The 16,781-nt window shown below is 37.3% G+C and overlaps 2 protein-coding genes across 6 annotated transcripts in view; one reads left to right on the forward strand and one right to left on the reverse strand.

Annotated features, from left to right (window-relative positions):
* The window catches only part of ABCG5 (ATP binding cassette subfamily G member 5), a 36,491-nt gene extending 28,683 nt beyond the window's left edge, over positions 1-7,808 (forward strand). Inside the window, exons 12-13 of one of the 2 annotated variants that reach the window (XM_047782167.1) lie at positions 6,494-6,606; positions 7,610-7,808. In XM_047782167.1, the coding sequence (XP_047638123.1) occupies positions 6,494-6,606; positions 7,610-7,803 (307 nt within the window). In that variant the 3' untranslated portion in view covers positions 7,804-7,808. Of the gene's footprint in view, positions 1-6,493; positions 6,611-7,609 lie in introns of both variants that reach the window. The other variant, XM_047782168.1, reaches the window with a different exon arrangement.
* A 1,875-nt stretch (positions 7,809-9,683) lies between these two features.
* DYNC2LI1 (dynein cytoplasmic 2 light intermediate chain 1) overlaps positions 9,684-16,781 on the reverse strand; it is a 51,046-nt gene continuing 43,948 nt past the window's right edge. The window contains exons 10-12 of one of the 4 annotated variants that reach the window (XM_047782170.1): positions 15,192-15,289; positions 14,663-14,755; positions 9,684-10,624 (exon numbers count right to left, since the gene is read on the reverse strand). In XM_047782170.1, the coding sequence (XP_047638126.1) occupies positions 10,562-10,624; positions 14,663-14,755; positions 15,192-15,289 (254 nt within the window). In that variant the 3' untranslated portion in view covers positions 9,684-10,561. The remainder of the gene's footprint in view (positions 10,625-14,662; positions 14,756-15,191; positions 15,290-16,781) is intronic. The other 3 variants (XM_047782172.1, XM_047782171.1, XM_047782169.1) reach the window with 3 other exon arrangements.

Here is a 16,781-nt window from a genome sequence, read left to right on the forward strand (position 1 = left end):
TGCATTAGATCTGTAGATTGCTTTGGGTAGCATGGCCATTTTAATGATATTATTTCTTCCAATCCATGAGCATGGACTATCTTTCCATTTCTTTGAATCCTGTTTAATTTCCTTGATTAATGTTTTATAGTTCTCAGCAAATGAGTCATTCACCTCCTCAGTCAGATTTATTCCTGGGTATTTAATTTTTTGGGGTGTGGCTTTAAAAGGTATTGTATTTTTATATTCCTTTTCTAATATTTCATTGTTAGTGTACAGAAATGCTACCAATTTCTGAATGTTAACCTTATATTCTGCCAATCTGCTGAATTCATCGATCAGTTCAAGTAGTCTTTGTGTGGAGTCCTTAGGGTTTTCTATATATAGTATTATGTCATCTTCATAGACAATTTTACCTCTTTTCTTCCAATTTGGATACCTTTTATTTCTTTTGTTTGTCTGATGGCTGTGGCTAGGACTTCCAATACTATGATGAATAAAAGTGGTGAGAGTGTGTATCTTTGTCTTGTTCCAGATTTAGGCGGGAAGGCTTTCAGCTTTTCTCCATTGAATATTATATTGGCTATGGGTTTGTCATATGTTGAGATATATTCCCTCTCTATCCACTTTGGTAAGAGCTTTTATTATGAATGGATGTTGGATCTTGTCAAATGCTTTTGCTGCATCTATTGAGATGATCCTGTTTGTTTTGACGTTTCTTTTGTTAATGTGGTGTATGACATCAATTGATTTGCATATGTTGAAACATCCTTGTGAATGTGGGATGAATCCTACTTAGTCATGGTATATGATCCTTTCTATATGTTGTTGGATTCAGCTGGCTAAAATTTTGTTAAATTTTTGTGTCTGTACTTATCAAAGATATTGGCCTATAATTTTCTTTCTTGGTTTTATATACAAAACCAAGTATACATACCTATACTTTGGTATTAGGGTGATGGTAGCTTCATAGAATGTCTTTGGGATTATTCCTTCTTCAAGCTTTTGGAAAAGTTTAAGAAGGATGGGTATAAGACCTTCTTTGTATGTTTGGTAGAATTTGCCTCTCAAGCCATTTGCTCCTGGACTTAGTTTATAGGGAGTATTTTTATTACATATTCAATTTCATTTCTAGTGATTGCTCAGTTCAATTGATCTATTTCTTCTTGATTCAGTTTTGGCAGGTCGTATGTCTCTAGAAAGTTATCCATTTCTTCTAGGTTGTCAAATTTGTTGCCATATAATTGTTCATAGTCTTCTCGCGCTTTTTTGGTATTTCTACAGTATCCTTTGAGATTTCTCCCTTTTCATTTCTTATTTTATTTGGATTCTTTCTATCTTCTTTTTGGTGAGTCTGGCCAGAGATTTGTCAGTTTTGTTTACCCTGCCAAATAACCAGCTCTTGGTTTTATTATTATTTATTTATTTATTATATTATTATTATTTTATTATTGTTTTTTTCTATTCATTTTTGAATCTCTATTGTGTTGATTTCCTCTCTGATGTATGATTTCCTTCCTTCTGATGACTTTAGGTTTTCTGTGCTATTCTTTTTCTAATTCTTTTAGGTGGTATGTTGTTGATTTGAGATTTTTATTCTTTTTTGAGGAAGGCTTGTATCACTATGAACTTCCCACTAAGCATTGCTTTTGCAGCATCCCATAGATTTTGAATGGTTGTGTTTTCATTATCATTTGTCTCAAGGTACTTTTTAATTTCCCTTTTAGTTTCCTCATTGATCCATTGGTTTTTTTTAGTAGCATGTTGTTTAGTCTCCATGTAGTCAGTTTTTTCTCATTTCTTTTCCTTTGGTTGATTTTTAGTTTCATGCCATTGTGGTCAGAGAAGATACTTGAAATAATTTCTATACTTTTAAATTTGTTGAGGTCAGTTTTGTGCTCTGGTATGTAGTCGGTCTTTGAGAATGTTTCATGTGCACTTGAAAATAACATATATTCTGATTTTTTGGATGTAATGTCCTGAAAATATCAATTAAGTCTAACATTTCTATTGTGTCATTCACAATCTCTGTTGCCTTATTGATTTTCTATCTAAAGGATCTGTCCATTGATGTGATGGAGTGTTAAAGTCTCCTACTAGTATTGTATTTCCATCAATTTCTCCTTTTATGTATGTTAGGATTTGTTTTATGTATTTGGGTGCTCCTATATCAGGGGCATATATATTGACAAGTGTAATGGAATGGTTCCTTTTATGGTTGAATAGTGTCCTTCTTTGTCTTTCTTTATGGCCTTCATTTTAAAGTCTATTTTGTCTTTTATGAGTATTGCAACTCCTGCTTTCCTGTCTTTTCCATTCACATGAAGTATTTTTTTCCATCCCCTCACTTTCAATTTATGTATCCTTTGCCCTAAGGTGAGTCTCTTGTAGACAGCATATTAAAGGCTTATACTCTTTTTTTTTTTTCTTTTGCCATTTCTAGGGCCACTCCTGTGGCATATGGAGGTTCTCAGGCTAGGGGTCCAATCAGAGCTGTAGCCATTTGCCTCCGCCAGAGCCACAGCAACATGGGATCTGAGCCACATCTGTGACCCACACCACAGCTCATGGCAACGCTGGATCCTTAACCCAGTGAGCAAGGCCAGGGACGAACCCACAACCTCATGGTTCCTAGTTGGATTTGTTAACCACTGAGCCACGACAGGAACTCCCTAGGCTTATGCTCTTTTATCCGGTCTGCCATTCTACATCTTTTGATTAGAGCATTCAGTCCATTAACATTTAAGGTAATTATTGATAAATATGTACTTACTGCCACTTTAAACCTTTTTTTCCAGTTGACTCTACATTTCTCTTTGTTCCTTTCTTTTTTTGGTTGGATGGTTTCTTTTTATGTTTGCGTCCCCTTTTTCTTTTTGTGAATGTATTGTTTGGTTTCTATTTGTGGTTGCCCTGTTTTTTCCCTTCCTATATCTGCTTGCTTTAGCCTGATAATCATATAGGCTCAAACACATTCTAGAAAAAAAGAGTCCATATTTTCTTACTTTCCTTCTCCACATTTTATGATTTTGATGTCCTTTTCTGAACATCCTCATGTTTATCCTTTTGCTGTTCCTTGTGTTTATCATCACTTTTACAATAGGTTTCTTTTTTTCCTTTTAGATTTGCATAGTGGCTTATTTAAGTGATTACTTTCCAATTGTGATTTCTTCCTACTATTTCTTCATACTTTTTAATTTAGAGGAGCCCTTTCAGAATGGGTTTAGTATTGCAGTGCTCTTTCAGTTTTTGTTTGTTGGAGAAATTCTTTATTTCTTCTTCTACTTTAAATGACACTTTTATTTTGTCTTTTTAGGGCCACGCCCATGACATATGGAAGTTCCCAGGCTAGGGATCTAATTGGAGCTACAGCTCCCAGCCTATGCCACAGTCCCAGCAACACCAGATTTGAGCCGCATATGTGACCTACACCACAGCTCATGGCAACACCAGGTCCTCAATCCATTGACAGAGGCCAGGGATTGAACCTGCAGCCTCACTGTTCCTAGTTAGCTTCGTTTCTGCTGCGCCACGATAGGAATTCCTATGTGACAATCTTGCTGGGTATTCTAGGCTGCACATTTTTCCCTTTTGGAACTTTGAATATATCTTGCCACTCTCTTTTGGCCTGTAGTGTTTCTATAGAGAAATCAGCTCATAGCCTTATGGGGGTGCCCTTACAATTAACTCTTTATTAACTCTATAATTTTCTCTTGCTGCTTTTAGAATCCTCTCTTTAACTTTTGCCATTTTTATTATATCTTGGTGTAGGTCTGTTTGGGTTCAACTTGTTTGAGCCCTCTGTGCTTCCTGTTCTTGATATGTTTCCTTTAGATTTGGAAAGTTTTCAGCCATAATTTCTTCAAATACATTTTTGATCCCCTTTTCTTTTTCTTCTCTTTCTGGAATCCCTATTATGCATAGATTGGCTCACTTTATATCATCCCATAGATCTCATATTGCTTTCATGCTTTTTTTTTTTCATTTGGTTTTCTATCTGCTGTCCCGATTGGGTGATTTCCATTATTCTATCTCCCATGTCACTTATTCTCATTCCTCTGCTTTATTCATTCTGCTCTTCAGTGCTTTTAACTCAGCTTGTGTCTCTGTAAATGAATTTTCTAATTTTTCTTGGCTCCTCCTTGTATTTTCTAGTCCCTTTCTAAAGCATCTGCATTGCTTTTCATATCTAATTTTAATTCCTTCATATTTGCTCTTAATTCCTTCAGTATTTTCACTATCTCCTTTTTGAACTTGGTATCTATTAGACTACAGAGGTCTGTTTCATTGTTTGCTCCTTCAGGGGAATTCTCCTGTTCTTTTAACTGGAAATGGTTCCTGAGTTTCTTCATTTTGTTTGTATTTGTCTTATTCTGTGAGTTTAGGGAAAACAACTACTATAATCTTGGAGAGCTATTCATATGCGAGAGCACCCCTGAGTATTCTTGAGGGCTTACTTTTTATTTTTGGCATGAGGGCTACTTTTGGTTTGGATGCTTGCGGTCTCTTTTCTCAGTGTGTGCAAGCTGTTATCCTCTTGATATGATGCTACATGTGCTTCCATAGAGATGGAGGTAATGGGCAGGGATAGTAGCCACTGCCTGGTTGCTAGGCCCTTGACAGTGGTAAGGACCCTGTGGGAAGATGGCACAGGCTGGCTACTCCTAGTTGCAAGACCCTGGAAAGTGGCAGTGACCTTCAGGCAGGTGTAGGCAGTGCCCAGAGCATTTGGCAATGGCGGCATCAGGGCATGTGCATTCCCAGGGGAGTGATAGCAACAAAGAGTTGTGCTTGGTTGCAGTGGCCTCCTCTGTGCCAACCTCTGAGGTGACTAGGGCCACAGGTGGTTCCTGTTCATGGACCTCTAGTGGTGACAGGCCATGCCTACCTCTGGAGTCTGAGATGACTGGTTATTTTCCCCTGCAGACTGTAGACAATGCACAAGGTGCCCTGTCAAGCTTAGCCCACGTAGGAGGTGCCACCACCTGTAGTCTGTGCAAGTAGGCAGCTACTCACTGCCTGTAGCTCCACCATCCAAGAGTTTGAGTGGGCACAGAGAAAGATATTCCTATGTGGTCCAACCCTCCTTTTCTTGCCCTCCCCAACAATGGTGTCTTGCTTCTGCTGCAGGTGTAGACTTCCTCCTGGGTTCCCTCGGCTGTGGTGCTCCACTCACCAGCCCTTGGCACACCACTCCCTAGCCCCTCAGGCTGTCTCCACACAGTCAGCCCTAGTCCTCTCCCTAGAACTGACCTCCAGAGCCTGAGTCTCAGTGCCCAGCCCCCTTCTGAGCATCTCAGGCTGTGGTGTCCCAAGAGGTGGTACTGATGGTCTATGTTGCTCTCTCTGTGCTTTGCCCTCCTCAGTACAGCTGTTGCACTTTTCTTGGAGGCTTTGAGGTCCTTTCATCTCAACTGATCTCCCCATCAGTTAGGTGGCTTCCCAGGTATGGGTTCCTTTCTTTGTTCACAGCTCCTTCTCGGGATTGCTAGTCCCATCCTGATTCTTTTCTCTTTTTTTTCCTTTTGTTCTACCCAGTTATGTGGAGGGTTTCTTGCCCTTTTCGGAGGTTTAAGGTCTTCTGCCAGCAGCATTAGTAGATGTTCTGTGTAAATTGTTCTACAAGTAGAATTTTTTTTTAATGTGTTTGTGGGAGAAGGTGAGTGCCTTGTCTTACTCCTCTGCCATCTTGACCCTGCCCCACTATGTATTTTTATAGTCTTAGGGATACATAATCTATGTTCCCCAACTGCATTATGAGTTATTTAGAGATAGGAAACTTCTTTTTAATTCCTTAAGCACCTAGAACTAGTGCTTTGCAAACAGATTTAATGCATATTCGTTGATTGATAGAAACTACATGGTGGACAAAGAAGGCTGTAGGGTCAGAGTGAGGTTTTTCCTGAAACAGGGTGAAGAGGTGACATACTTCATTTTCACAATGTATATCTTCTACTTCTTCTCTCCATCCTTTCCCCCTTGTATTATAGTTTAGTTTTCACTTCATACATCAGCACCCTCAAATCTGTTTAATCACAAACATTCTCCTCTAATGTGATGTTTCATGTTTATTAACAGTGGTGCCTACCAATAAAATTAGATACCAGTCCATCACTAGGGGATTGTTACATTAAGGTTTCTATTTTAATGGAGCACCAAGCTGTGATTAAAAATGATAGAGTGCCATGCTTACTGACTTGGAGTGGTGTCTGAGACATATGTTTGAAAAATCAGGTTAGGAAAGAGGCTGAGGAGTTTAATCTCATTTAGGCAAAATGTTATAAACACATGTGTTATATATGTCACCAAAGTGTTAACAATAGTTATTTCCGGGCAGTGGTATTTCTTTATACCTCTGAGGTTTTTTTTTTTGAAGTTTTTATAGTGAGAATATTGATAATGAGAGATGAAAAGCTGCATATATTCCTATTGCGAAACATAAGGGTTCCCTTTTCATTTGGTAGGACGGTTAACCAGAGCCTATTAAATTTCATCTTTCTTTTTGTTTTTTAAGAAACATGGAAGAAATGCCCATCCCTTTTAAAATCCTCAGCTATTTTACATTCCAAAAATATTGTTCTGAAATTCTTGTGGTCAATGAGTTCTATGGACAGAATTTCACTTGTGGTAAGTATTCTATTTTGGAATCTATTTTTAACATACTACTTCAAGAAAATATTTTTACATATTCAGAAAAATACATTGAGGGAAATGTATTTAAAATAAAAGCTATATTTTGAAATATGATAATATTTCCTCTAGTTTTTAAAATAAGCAGTAGTCAAATTAGTCACCTGTTAAAGGTCAACAGCTTAAGCCCACCATGATATTTTTAGAAAATTACAGACTCAATGTACACAGAGGGGAATTCCCTTTGTGACTCAGTGGGTTGAGTACCCGATGTCCTCTCTGTGAGGATGCGGGTTCGACCCCTCCTCTTGCTCAGTGGGTTAAGGATCTGGCACTTCTGTAAGATGCAGTATAGTTTCAGATGTGGCTTGAATCCTGAGTTGCTGTGGCTGTGGCATAGGCTGGCAGCTGCAGCTGATTCGACCCCTAGCCCAGAAACTTCTATATGCTGCAGGTGTGGCCTTAGAAAGAAAAACAAAAATAAGAAAACAATGTATACTTAGGTAAACTCTAATATTTTCTGGATGGAATTAATTCCTATACTACTGAACAGGCTGAAGCAGGATGCAGTGGTTTTTTTGTTCTCCAAAATGTACGTAGTATGTAGCTGAGTGAACCATTTTTGGCAAAAGTCTGTTCCCTGATCCCTTGGAAGGGCAGTAGGAGCTCAGCAAGGCACTCCTGGCCTCTGAAAATCCTAGGCCACTCTGAAGACAACTAAAGAACAGGGCAGAATTTAGCAGTTGTTCTAAACATCTTTAGGTGATAACAGTAACCTTGGGATATTCAGTGCTAAGTGATCATAATTTTTAGCATGATCTATGGTAATGAGTATATACCTAAAGGAAATAAACCTGCATCCAATATCTTTATGAAGAAGGGTACTTAGCAGAATGCTAAGCATGCAGTGGGGATTTGGTAATAAATATGTGTTGATTAAATGACCTTGCAAGTAACACATCTGACATTGTCGATCTTCCCCCCCCCCATCCCCCCACAGGCAGCTCAAATGCTTCTGTGTCAACTAATCCAATGTGTGCCTTGAGTCAAGGAATTCAGTTCATTGAGAGAACCTGTCCAGGTGCAACATCCAGATTCACAACAAACTTTGTGATTTTGTATTCATTTATCCCAACTCTTGTCATCCTGGGAATAATTGTTTTTAAAATAAGGGATCATCTCATCAGCAGATAGTAAAGAACACTGCTGTGAAAATGGAACTTAAGCTCCTAGATGTACAGGAGTGCTTTGACTTTCTGAGAAAAAGGATGCCATGTGATTCTTAATAGTACATTTTAAGTCTTTTAACCATTAAGACTCCATCTGTGCCCCCTTGGATCCATGCTGGCCTTGAATGCTACTCCAACTTGCAGGGGACATGTGGTATTTGGAAGTTGCGACTGAGCTGCTCCAAAGAAGTAAATAATAATAATTCATAAAGTTATGGGAGACTAGTGTGACTATTTGTTTTCTTTGTTCTAGACACAGCAAAATAGGTCAGTTAAATTATGCTTACATTTGATAAAGGATTTAGTTAAAAAAAAGAAAACACCTGAAAGATTACTGACATAAGTAACAGAAAAGAGAGTTGTGGTTTGATTGAAGCAAAGCGGCACACAGACTTGGGTAAGAATGCCTTCATTATCATTTAAAAACCCACATTTATGTGCACGTGTTCACATAAGTTACCTGGTCACAGGGAGAGGATGTTGGACAGGTGCTGGATGAAGACCCCTGACACCGAGCACCCACTGATTTTACTGAGAGTTAAAAGGAAAAACTGCAGGAATGGGCTGAACTGAGAACACACCAGACAAAAAGATTAGTTTGCTATTTTTCACTTTCCATTTAGTTTACCTACAAAATTAAGAGCCCATGTTACAAGATAAAAAGTGTATGTACTGAGAAATGACATTTTTAAAGTTGGAGAGCAGCTGTTATTTAAAGTCCATATAGAAGAGATGCTCAACTGACCCAACATTTACACTATGAAGAACAGCTCTATGTTAGGAATTCATGTTCTTGAACTGTAAAGAGAAAGTAAGTTGATTAAATAATTTTTAGGCATGAAAAAATTATGTATATAGATTTATTAAAAGTGGGTTCTGGACTAAATGATTATCTTTCTAATTTATCTTCAATTAATGTACAAATCTGAAATGAAACTGTCTCCATGTTACCATGGTAACTTTGAGTGAGAATATCTCAGTGAGTACATGAACTTGTTACTGTGACCTAGCTTATAAAGAATGATAAATTATAGCATTTGAAATGTCTCACATTATAGTAGGAAAGATCGGTTCATTAAGAAAACCACAGTAAAATTCTATTTCTTAGAGCAGTATTTAAGGATCTAGAGACATTGGTAAATTACAGAACAGTATTGTCAATTTTTATAAAAGGTCTTTGACACTGATGATTATGGTATAATAGTTACATAATGCCTTACAGATTATATATGTCACATCAGTTATAGACAATTCTGGAGATGAAAGTCTATTAAAGTAGTTCAAAGCGTCCCACAGGAACCTCTTTTGAAATCACTGATTTCAACGTACTAAAGATATGGGTGTACGATATAAGTGGAAACATTTTCTGCTATTCATATGCAGATGAATTTCATTCTAGCTCTGAAACATTTGGGAAATTGACATAGCACATGACTTGAAGCTATTAAATGTTAGTGATACCATCTTAGAAAAACACAATGACTTTCAACATGTGATAGTTTGTGTCTCAAGTCAAAAATGGACAGTGATATCTAAGAAAAATCACATTATATAATAAAAATTCCTATTACTATTGTGGAATAGGCTGTTTCTTCTGACCAAGTCAGTGATGTTTCTGAGATCATAATGTTCACTGTTATTTTAAAAGGAGCTCTTTCTGCACAGCACCCGGGCAGGGTGCTTGTCTGCTCCTGCGATTGCTGTTCCTTGGAGATAGGCAGAAAATTCAAGAGTATTGGAACCACATGCGCTGTAACTAGTTTAGGAAGTCTTTATTTCATTGCGATCCACTTGGATAGCACTCATCAAATAAGCACACTTACCAACCCCATGGTGTTCTTGGGGTTGGTAAGTGTGCTTATTTGTAGCTGGGTGCATAGCATATTAAAGTCAACATAGTCTATAGTGGAAAGGGAAGAGCACAGAACAAATACTTTCCTGTTTAATGACAGCAATTATGCTTACTTCAAACTGAACTGTAGGTACACAAATCTACAGGCATTAGAGGGCTTCTTAAAGATTATTCCATCTTGGAAATCATCTTGCTTATCACCAGCTCATGCAGTTTGGGCCTGCTTATTGAAAGAATACCTCCTTATATTTGCCCATTCTTCAAAAAGTTATATTCAAATTAAGTCAGAATCACCAGAGGTACTGATTAAAAATGCAGATTCCTGAGCCCCATTCCAGACCCACTGGTTTAGGATCTCTGAGTGTGAGGACTCAGAAATGTGTGTTTTAAATAAGTACTTCAGGTGCTTCTTGTGCACCTCCATTAATTAGAGTAAAATGACACCCATGAAAGTGACCCCCCATCCACTGTTCCATCAGACACAATGTGTCTAATATAAATGCTCAACTTCATACTCACAGCTGTTACTAAATGCTCTTGCTTTCATAGTCCTGAAAACTTAAGCAAAAACTTATAAATGCTGAACCGAGAATACACTGCTTAAAACATGTTAGAGGTAGGGAATGCAAGATTCTTTTTATTTAAAAAAATATTACAAGTAATCATATAATTTTTCCCTTTTAAGAGACTTTAAAAGTATCCAGGGAGTTGCACTAACAAGAAATTCCCACTTTTCCTTTAAACAAATGTTTGTTTTCCTTTAAACAAAGTTTATGTCTAAACTTTCCTCACTCATTATTATAATAATTAATAAAATGATCTTACTTATATCTGGGAAAGAAGAAATAAATTCACTGTAGTTGAAGTAGGTTCAGGAATCAAGCTCAATTTGCCTCCAAGACTTGGAAGAACTTCTTTTGTACTGTTCTAGTTCCTAAAACAAAAACATATATTACTTAAAAAATAAACTTTAAAATTTAAACTAGGCACCTAAAACTGCCTTAGCATTTTGGGGGTATTTTGGGGGTATTATGGTGTTATCCTTCTCAAAATTTCTTGACAACTGTTTTATAAATGATTATACTTGGGATTTATTTTGTAGAAACATATTCTTCAGAGTTTCTAAGCAGCACTTACAGAGATTAAAGTTGCAGACAAAATTATACACTATATGGTATATACAAACTGTCTTTCGACTAACAAAATAAAGCATTTGTCATACTTTAAGTATATAAAGTGATCTTATTTTTAACCATTTGTTGTTCAACTCTCATCAAGTCATGGCTGAAGTTTGCCAATTAATGCCTAATATGTACACATCCTATTGTGCTTTAGAAATTTATAACAAAGAATAAGAGAGAAGAGCAGAAGGACAGAAATAGAAGGATGAGTATTGGAGTTTCCGTCATAGCTCAGCAGAAACAAACCCCCTTACTATACATGAGAACGTCGGTTCAATCCCTGGCCTTACTCAGTGGGTTAAGGATCAGCATAGCTGTGAGCTGTGTTATCGGCTGCAGATGCGGCTCGGACCCTGCATTTCTAGGGCTGTGGTGTGAGCTGGCAGCTACAGATCTGATTTGACTCCTAGCCTGGGAACTTCCATATGCCAAGGGTGCGGACCTAAAAAACCAAAAAAACAAAACAGAAAAAAGAAATAGAAGGATATTCACTACACTGTGTACATTGTGTATTCCATGCAGTTGGAAACAATTTGGATAACTAACTCCCAGTAAGGCCTGATTAAATACATGGGGGCTCATTCACCCCCGACTTTGTAGGCAGCCAGCAAAAATAATAGTGGTAGGTAGTATGTGCCACATGAAAAAGGAAAGGGCATGACACTTTCATTTTCTGGTTTCTATACTTCTGTAGCTTTTTTTTCCTCCCACAATGAGCTTATGTTACTTTTACAATTCATAAAGTCAAGGTACATTTTAGTGGGGGTGGAAATGCTGCACGAGACAACTGACATGCAGAAAGGACAATCTAAGGGGACGGCTTCCTGGCCTCGTACATGGGTTCAAGGTCTAACTGTACAAAGTATATTATTATTTCAGATAAGCAAAAAGTGGTTACTCTGCAAGATAAGGCAGCCACTGCCCTTTGGCTGATGTAACAAGTTCACGGCTGCTAGGAAAGGAAAATTCCATTCTCATTTTCAGGAAAATTACAAATGGTCTGTTTCATACCTATACCCTTAAGTTATTAAAATTTAAATGTTAAAAAAAATAAAATTTAAATGTTGAAAGTTTCAAAACTGTATAAAGACTTTAGAATTTTTTTTTTCTTTTTCTTTTTTTTTTTTAAATGGCCAAACCTGTGGCATATGGAAGTTCCTGGGCTAGGGGCTACCTTGGGGCTGCAGCTGCCAGCCTATGCCACAACCACAGCAAAGCCAGGTCTGAGCTGCATCTGCTACTTACACTGCAGCTTGTAGCAACACTGGATCCTTAACCCACTAAGCAAGGCCAGGGATGGAACCTGCACCTTCAGGGACTACATTAGGTTCTTACCTTGCAGAGTCACAACGGGCACTCCTCGAAGAATTTTTATAGTATTAACTCCAAAGTAGTATTTATAGGTTGGCTTATTTTTTTCTAATGAACTTAACTCAGTTCACCCGTTACCTTAGCTTATGGTTTCAAAGGTTATTAGCTCATAAAGAATTAACAGTAATCAGTTATCACAAACTCTTTAATTGGAAGTGCTGAATTCTTTTTAGCAATGATAATAGAGAGGACAGTGCTTTGAGGGTCTGTGCTAGTAGTCTCTCCCTTCTGCATACAGCAAACTGAGAGAATGGATCTGGTCACGCCGGCCATGCCATATTTTGTTTGATTACTGATTATTTAAGCCACTAGGAGTGAGGTCTGGGGACGGAGAAGGAGTCAAGAGGAGGGATCACATCTAGTTTCAGACAGGCTCAGGACTAGCCTTCCACTCATATGCAACTGGATTATATTTTAATGAAGCAGGATGTCATCTTTCCTCCTAAGAAGTTCAAGAGTGAGGATAACTATTTGGGTTAAAGGTATGAAGACACAGAGCATACAGTATACACTTTTTCAAGCATTTAGAGGTTGTTTTTAAATAAGAACATACTTTTGTGTAATTACTGAGTGAGACATTTCTTTCAGATGGCTATTATTGTTCTAACAGGCAAATCAAATCTAAAGATTATAATGCTGTTTTCACTGAAAAATGTTAAAAGCTACAGATTAGTTTTTCACCTAATGCAGATAAATGCTTTAATTAACACACAAATTCAATGTGTTAATAAAACTCGCACCATCTTGCCCATATAAATGAAAATGTATTCTTAAATGTTAAGAGGGAAATTCATAGGGATCTTTCAACATTAATCTATTGACAACTCTCTCATACCTAAGTCAGTTTCTGTATATGTCAGCAGACAACTGGAAACAACATAAGGCCCTGCAACTACTTTGGAAGAACATGAACAATATACAAGTTTAAAATTTTGGATATTAGAATGTCAAGGTTTGAATGTGGATATCAATTCAATAATTCAGCATCAAGTAGTAATATTTAGGGTGACTTTAAAACAGAAGTATAAAATTATTTTAAGGTACTGCACATGCAAACTGAAATCAATGCCATTCACTTACTAAAATAACATGAATGAAACTGGTTTAGAGGCAAAATTTGGATATTATAACTCTTCAGATGAGTTAAAAAAAATCTCTCGGGCAAGAGGGTATGGGAATTCGTGAAGAAGCGGTGAGGTCCAAGGTGAAGTAACGAATGATATCGGTATTGTGGGGCTGCTTTCCAGTTCCACTCAACAGTTGTATGGTTTTAGGTCAGTTAGGGAAGATGGGCTGGAACATGAAAACTCATGATGCTCAGAAATACTCTAACCCTTTAATAATACCCACATATGTGTGTATATATATACAAATAACAAAAGGTATCCCTGTATAATTTAAACAGATCCTCTTATCAACAATGGCAGTTAGTCACTGGCTCCTAGGTAAACATTAATTCAGAGATAACTTCCAACTAATCTCTATTAATTCAGAGAGAACTACCAACATAAGGGTTACGAGAGGTCATTTTACCCTTCCAACAACATGCCTCTCCCTGCGCTACAGTTACAAAACCCTCTAAATATTCATATTTTTCAAAAGCCCTCTGGACTGTGTTTAAATAAAATGTTTTACTTACTTATTCGAGGGCCCGTGAAGGTGAAACACTAGTGCTGAGAAAAAGGCCCTGGTGACTGCTCGCAATGAGTGGTTGTGTGCAGTTCCCTTGTAACCATGTGGCTGCCCAAGCTACTCAGCTCTACAAATCCCACCTGAGGTCAAAGTATTCAATGTACTGTGCATAATTCTATAAGGTCACGTTCTGCACCAGGTCTCATTTTATCAAACTAAGCGGAGATCTGGGAAAAATCTAAACACTGGCTCCTGATAAATTTACCAACCTTTTCATTCTTACATCAGACTTGTGTATCACAAATGGGAAGGCAGTCTCCACTTGCAATCACTTTCCTGGGAGAGCCTGGAAATTGTGTTTTGTCATCTGTGTTTTTGTGCTTTTAGACTGGGTCGTCCTTAATTTTTCTGATACAAGTACAGACACATCTAAATGTCCTAATAAAAAACAAAACCTTTTAACTAGTCCCACAAACAAAAGGATATCATGGAAGTGTCTCCACAGCAATGAGGGAAGAATCACTACCTATCTTAAACACAAAGGAAACTGGAAAATCCAAAAAGGATATGTGAACATCTCTGGGTGGTAGTTGGACAGGTGATTCTTAGCTCCTTCTACGTGCACGTCGGAATTTTAGTTTCTTTTTAATATAGTGAAGGTGTACTGTTTAACTAATTTTAAAAGTAAAGAAATTTAAGGAAATCAACTGAGAAAAATTTATGGAATTCTAATATGGATATTTCTGTGATAAAACAAGATGAAATTTTAAAAGTGTTTAGGATAATACCTGATCCTTCTGGATTCTCATTTCATCAACTTCACTTTCAGCGTACTGAGGGTCTCTTGCAGGGTCCCTGACATCTTTTCGTGTGCTGATACTCTGAAATCACAATTCTTCAGATCATTGCATGCCCATAAGTCAAGACCTTCAGTGACTATCATCTACCTCCCAGGCCAAGTTCCCATTCCCCACCCAGACGGTGAAGGTGAAGGCTATCTTTTGAGCTTTTATTGGCACCTCTGAGGGCCATTTCGGATTCCCCCTGTCCTTTCTCCTCCCTCTCCTTTCAGATGTTGTCTCTTTCTTCTCTAAGAGCCAGAGAACTCTGTTTGGAAGGGGAGCAAGAACTGTGTCTTACCCATCTTTGAAACCCCACAGTGCCTCATCTACAACAGATTTTTGGCAAATGTTTAGTTGATGTTGGGGCATGTGAGTAGGAAACAAAGGTACCATAATAGGCCCACTGGAACATTTCCCAAGAACTGTTGAGTAGTGCTGAAAATTCTTGTTTTGAAAGAATTAGAAATATATATACCTTTGGTGGAAAGAGCTTTTCATATACTTTTTTCCACAACTCCATTGGTGAATGGGCTTGAATCTTTCCAATGTCATTATCAGGAACAGGAGGCGATCCTAAAATTGCAAGTTTTACTCTAAATGACTGCATTGACTGAAACCTTACAAACTCTATCAATAAAGCTGATGACACTTATGCAAACATAAATCTTAGATCACTCACTTCTCTTCTCCCTAATACAGTCACTATTAAAATTTACCCCAACCCAGTGTAGCAAGGCCATTGGGGCAGATTTGAATATCAAAGGAAGAGGAGACAGAGCAATGATAAATTATAGTTCTCCTTCTCCACACTTAAACTATAGCCCAGCAAAAATATAAAGTTTGATATTCCCATGTTTTCGTGAATTTGTAAGAAAACAGATATTCTTACGTGCTGCTGGTTAGAGTGCAAATTGGGATGGCTAATTCAGAGGGTAATTTGACACCACTAAATACTATGAAAATACTAAAAAAGATCATACCTCTTAACCAGCAATTCTGGTTTGGGGTGTTCTTGCTAGAAACACCTGCATACATGTACTAAGGATTTCACACAGGAGCATCATTTGTATTAGTAAAAAACTGGCCACCTGAAAATGTCCATCAATAGAGGTTTTGTGAACTAAATTACTATGCACAGCCACACTCTGTCATGCTCTCCAGCAGTTAAAGTACAAAATAGACCTACATGTGGAATTAATATGGAAAAATCACCAAGCTGTATTGAGTAAAAAAAAGGATAATTTCAAAATGATAGATATAGAATGATACAATCACATTAAAATAGTTTTTTTCTATACCACATTCACATATATAGAAAATAGTCTGGAAAGATACATACAAAACTTGATCCTTATATGTACTATTTCAAGATTTTATAAGGCAGATGTCTTTATGTATTTCTTGCATAATTTAATTTAAAGATTAACATGAAAATTTTGAAAATATGCTGCTACTTCTTGGCAATTTTCAATCCATAATCTGAGATTTCTCATGCTTTCTATTCCAGCACCTACACTGTTCACTCACACTATGTTACTGTTGATCTCCTGAGGCGTCCTTACCACTTTGGTGGGAAAGACTTTGACATAATCCACCAATCTTATTCAGATTTCCCAAGTTTTTTCCTTGTCTTCACCTGTGTGTGTATTAAGTTCTCTATTATTTTTATCACCTTTGTAGGCTTGAATTATGTTGTATGTAACCTTTCCTGATTGGCTTTTTTCATTCAGTAAACTTTCCTGAAAGTTCACCCAAGTTGCTGTTCGTATCAATAGTTTGTTCCTTTTTACGGCAGAGTATTATTCCATGCTATGTATACACCAGTTTGTTTATCCATTTACCTGTTGAATGACATCTGGGTTTTTCCACTTTGGGTCTGTTACAAATAAAGGTGCCATGAATACTTGTGTACAGATTTTTCTGTGAACATAAAGTTTTCATTTTCTTTCAGATAAATGTTCAATTGTGAAATTTCTAGGTCATAAAGTAGCTGCAAGTTTAGTTTTATAAAAAACTGTCAAACTGTTTTCAAGAGTGGCTGTGCCATTTTACATTCCCAGCAGCA

Source organism: Phacochoerus africanus, chromosome 5, assembly GCF_016906955.1.
Source record: "Phacochoerus africanus isolate WHEZ1 chromosome 5, ROS_Pafr_v1, whole genome shotgun sequence".
In the NCBI taxonomy this organism is placed as follows: Eukaryota; Metazoa; Chordata; class Mammalia; order Artiodactyla; family Suidae; genus Phacochoerus; species Phacochoerus africanus.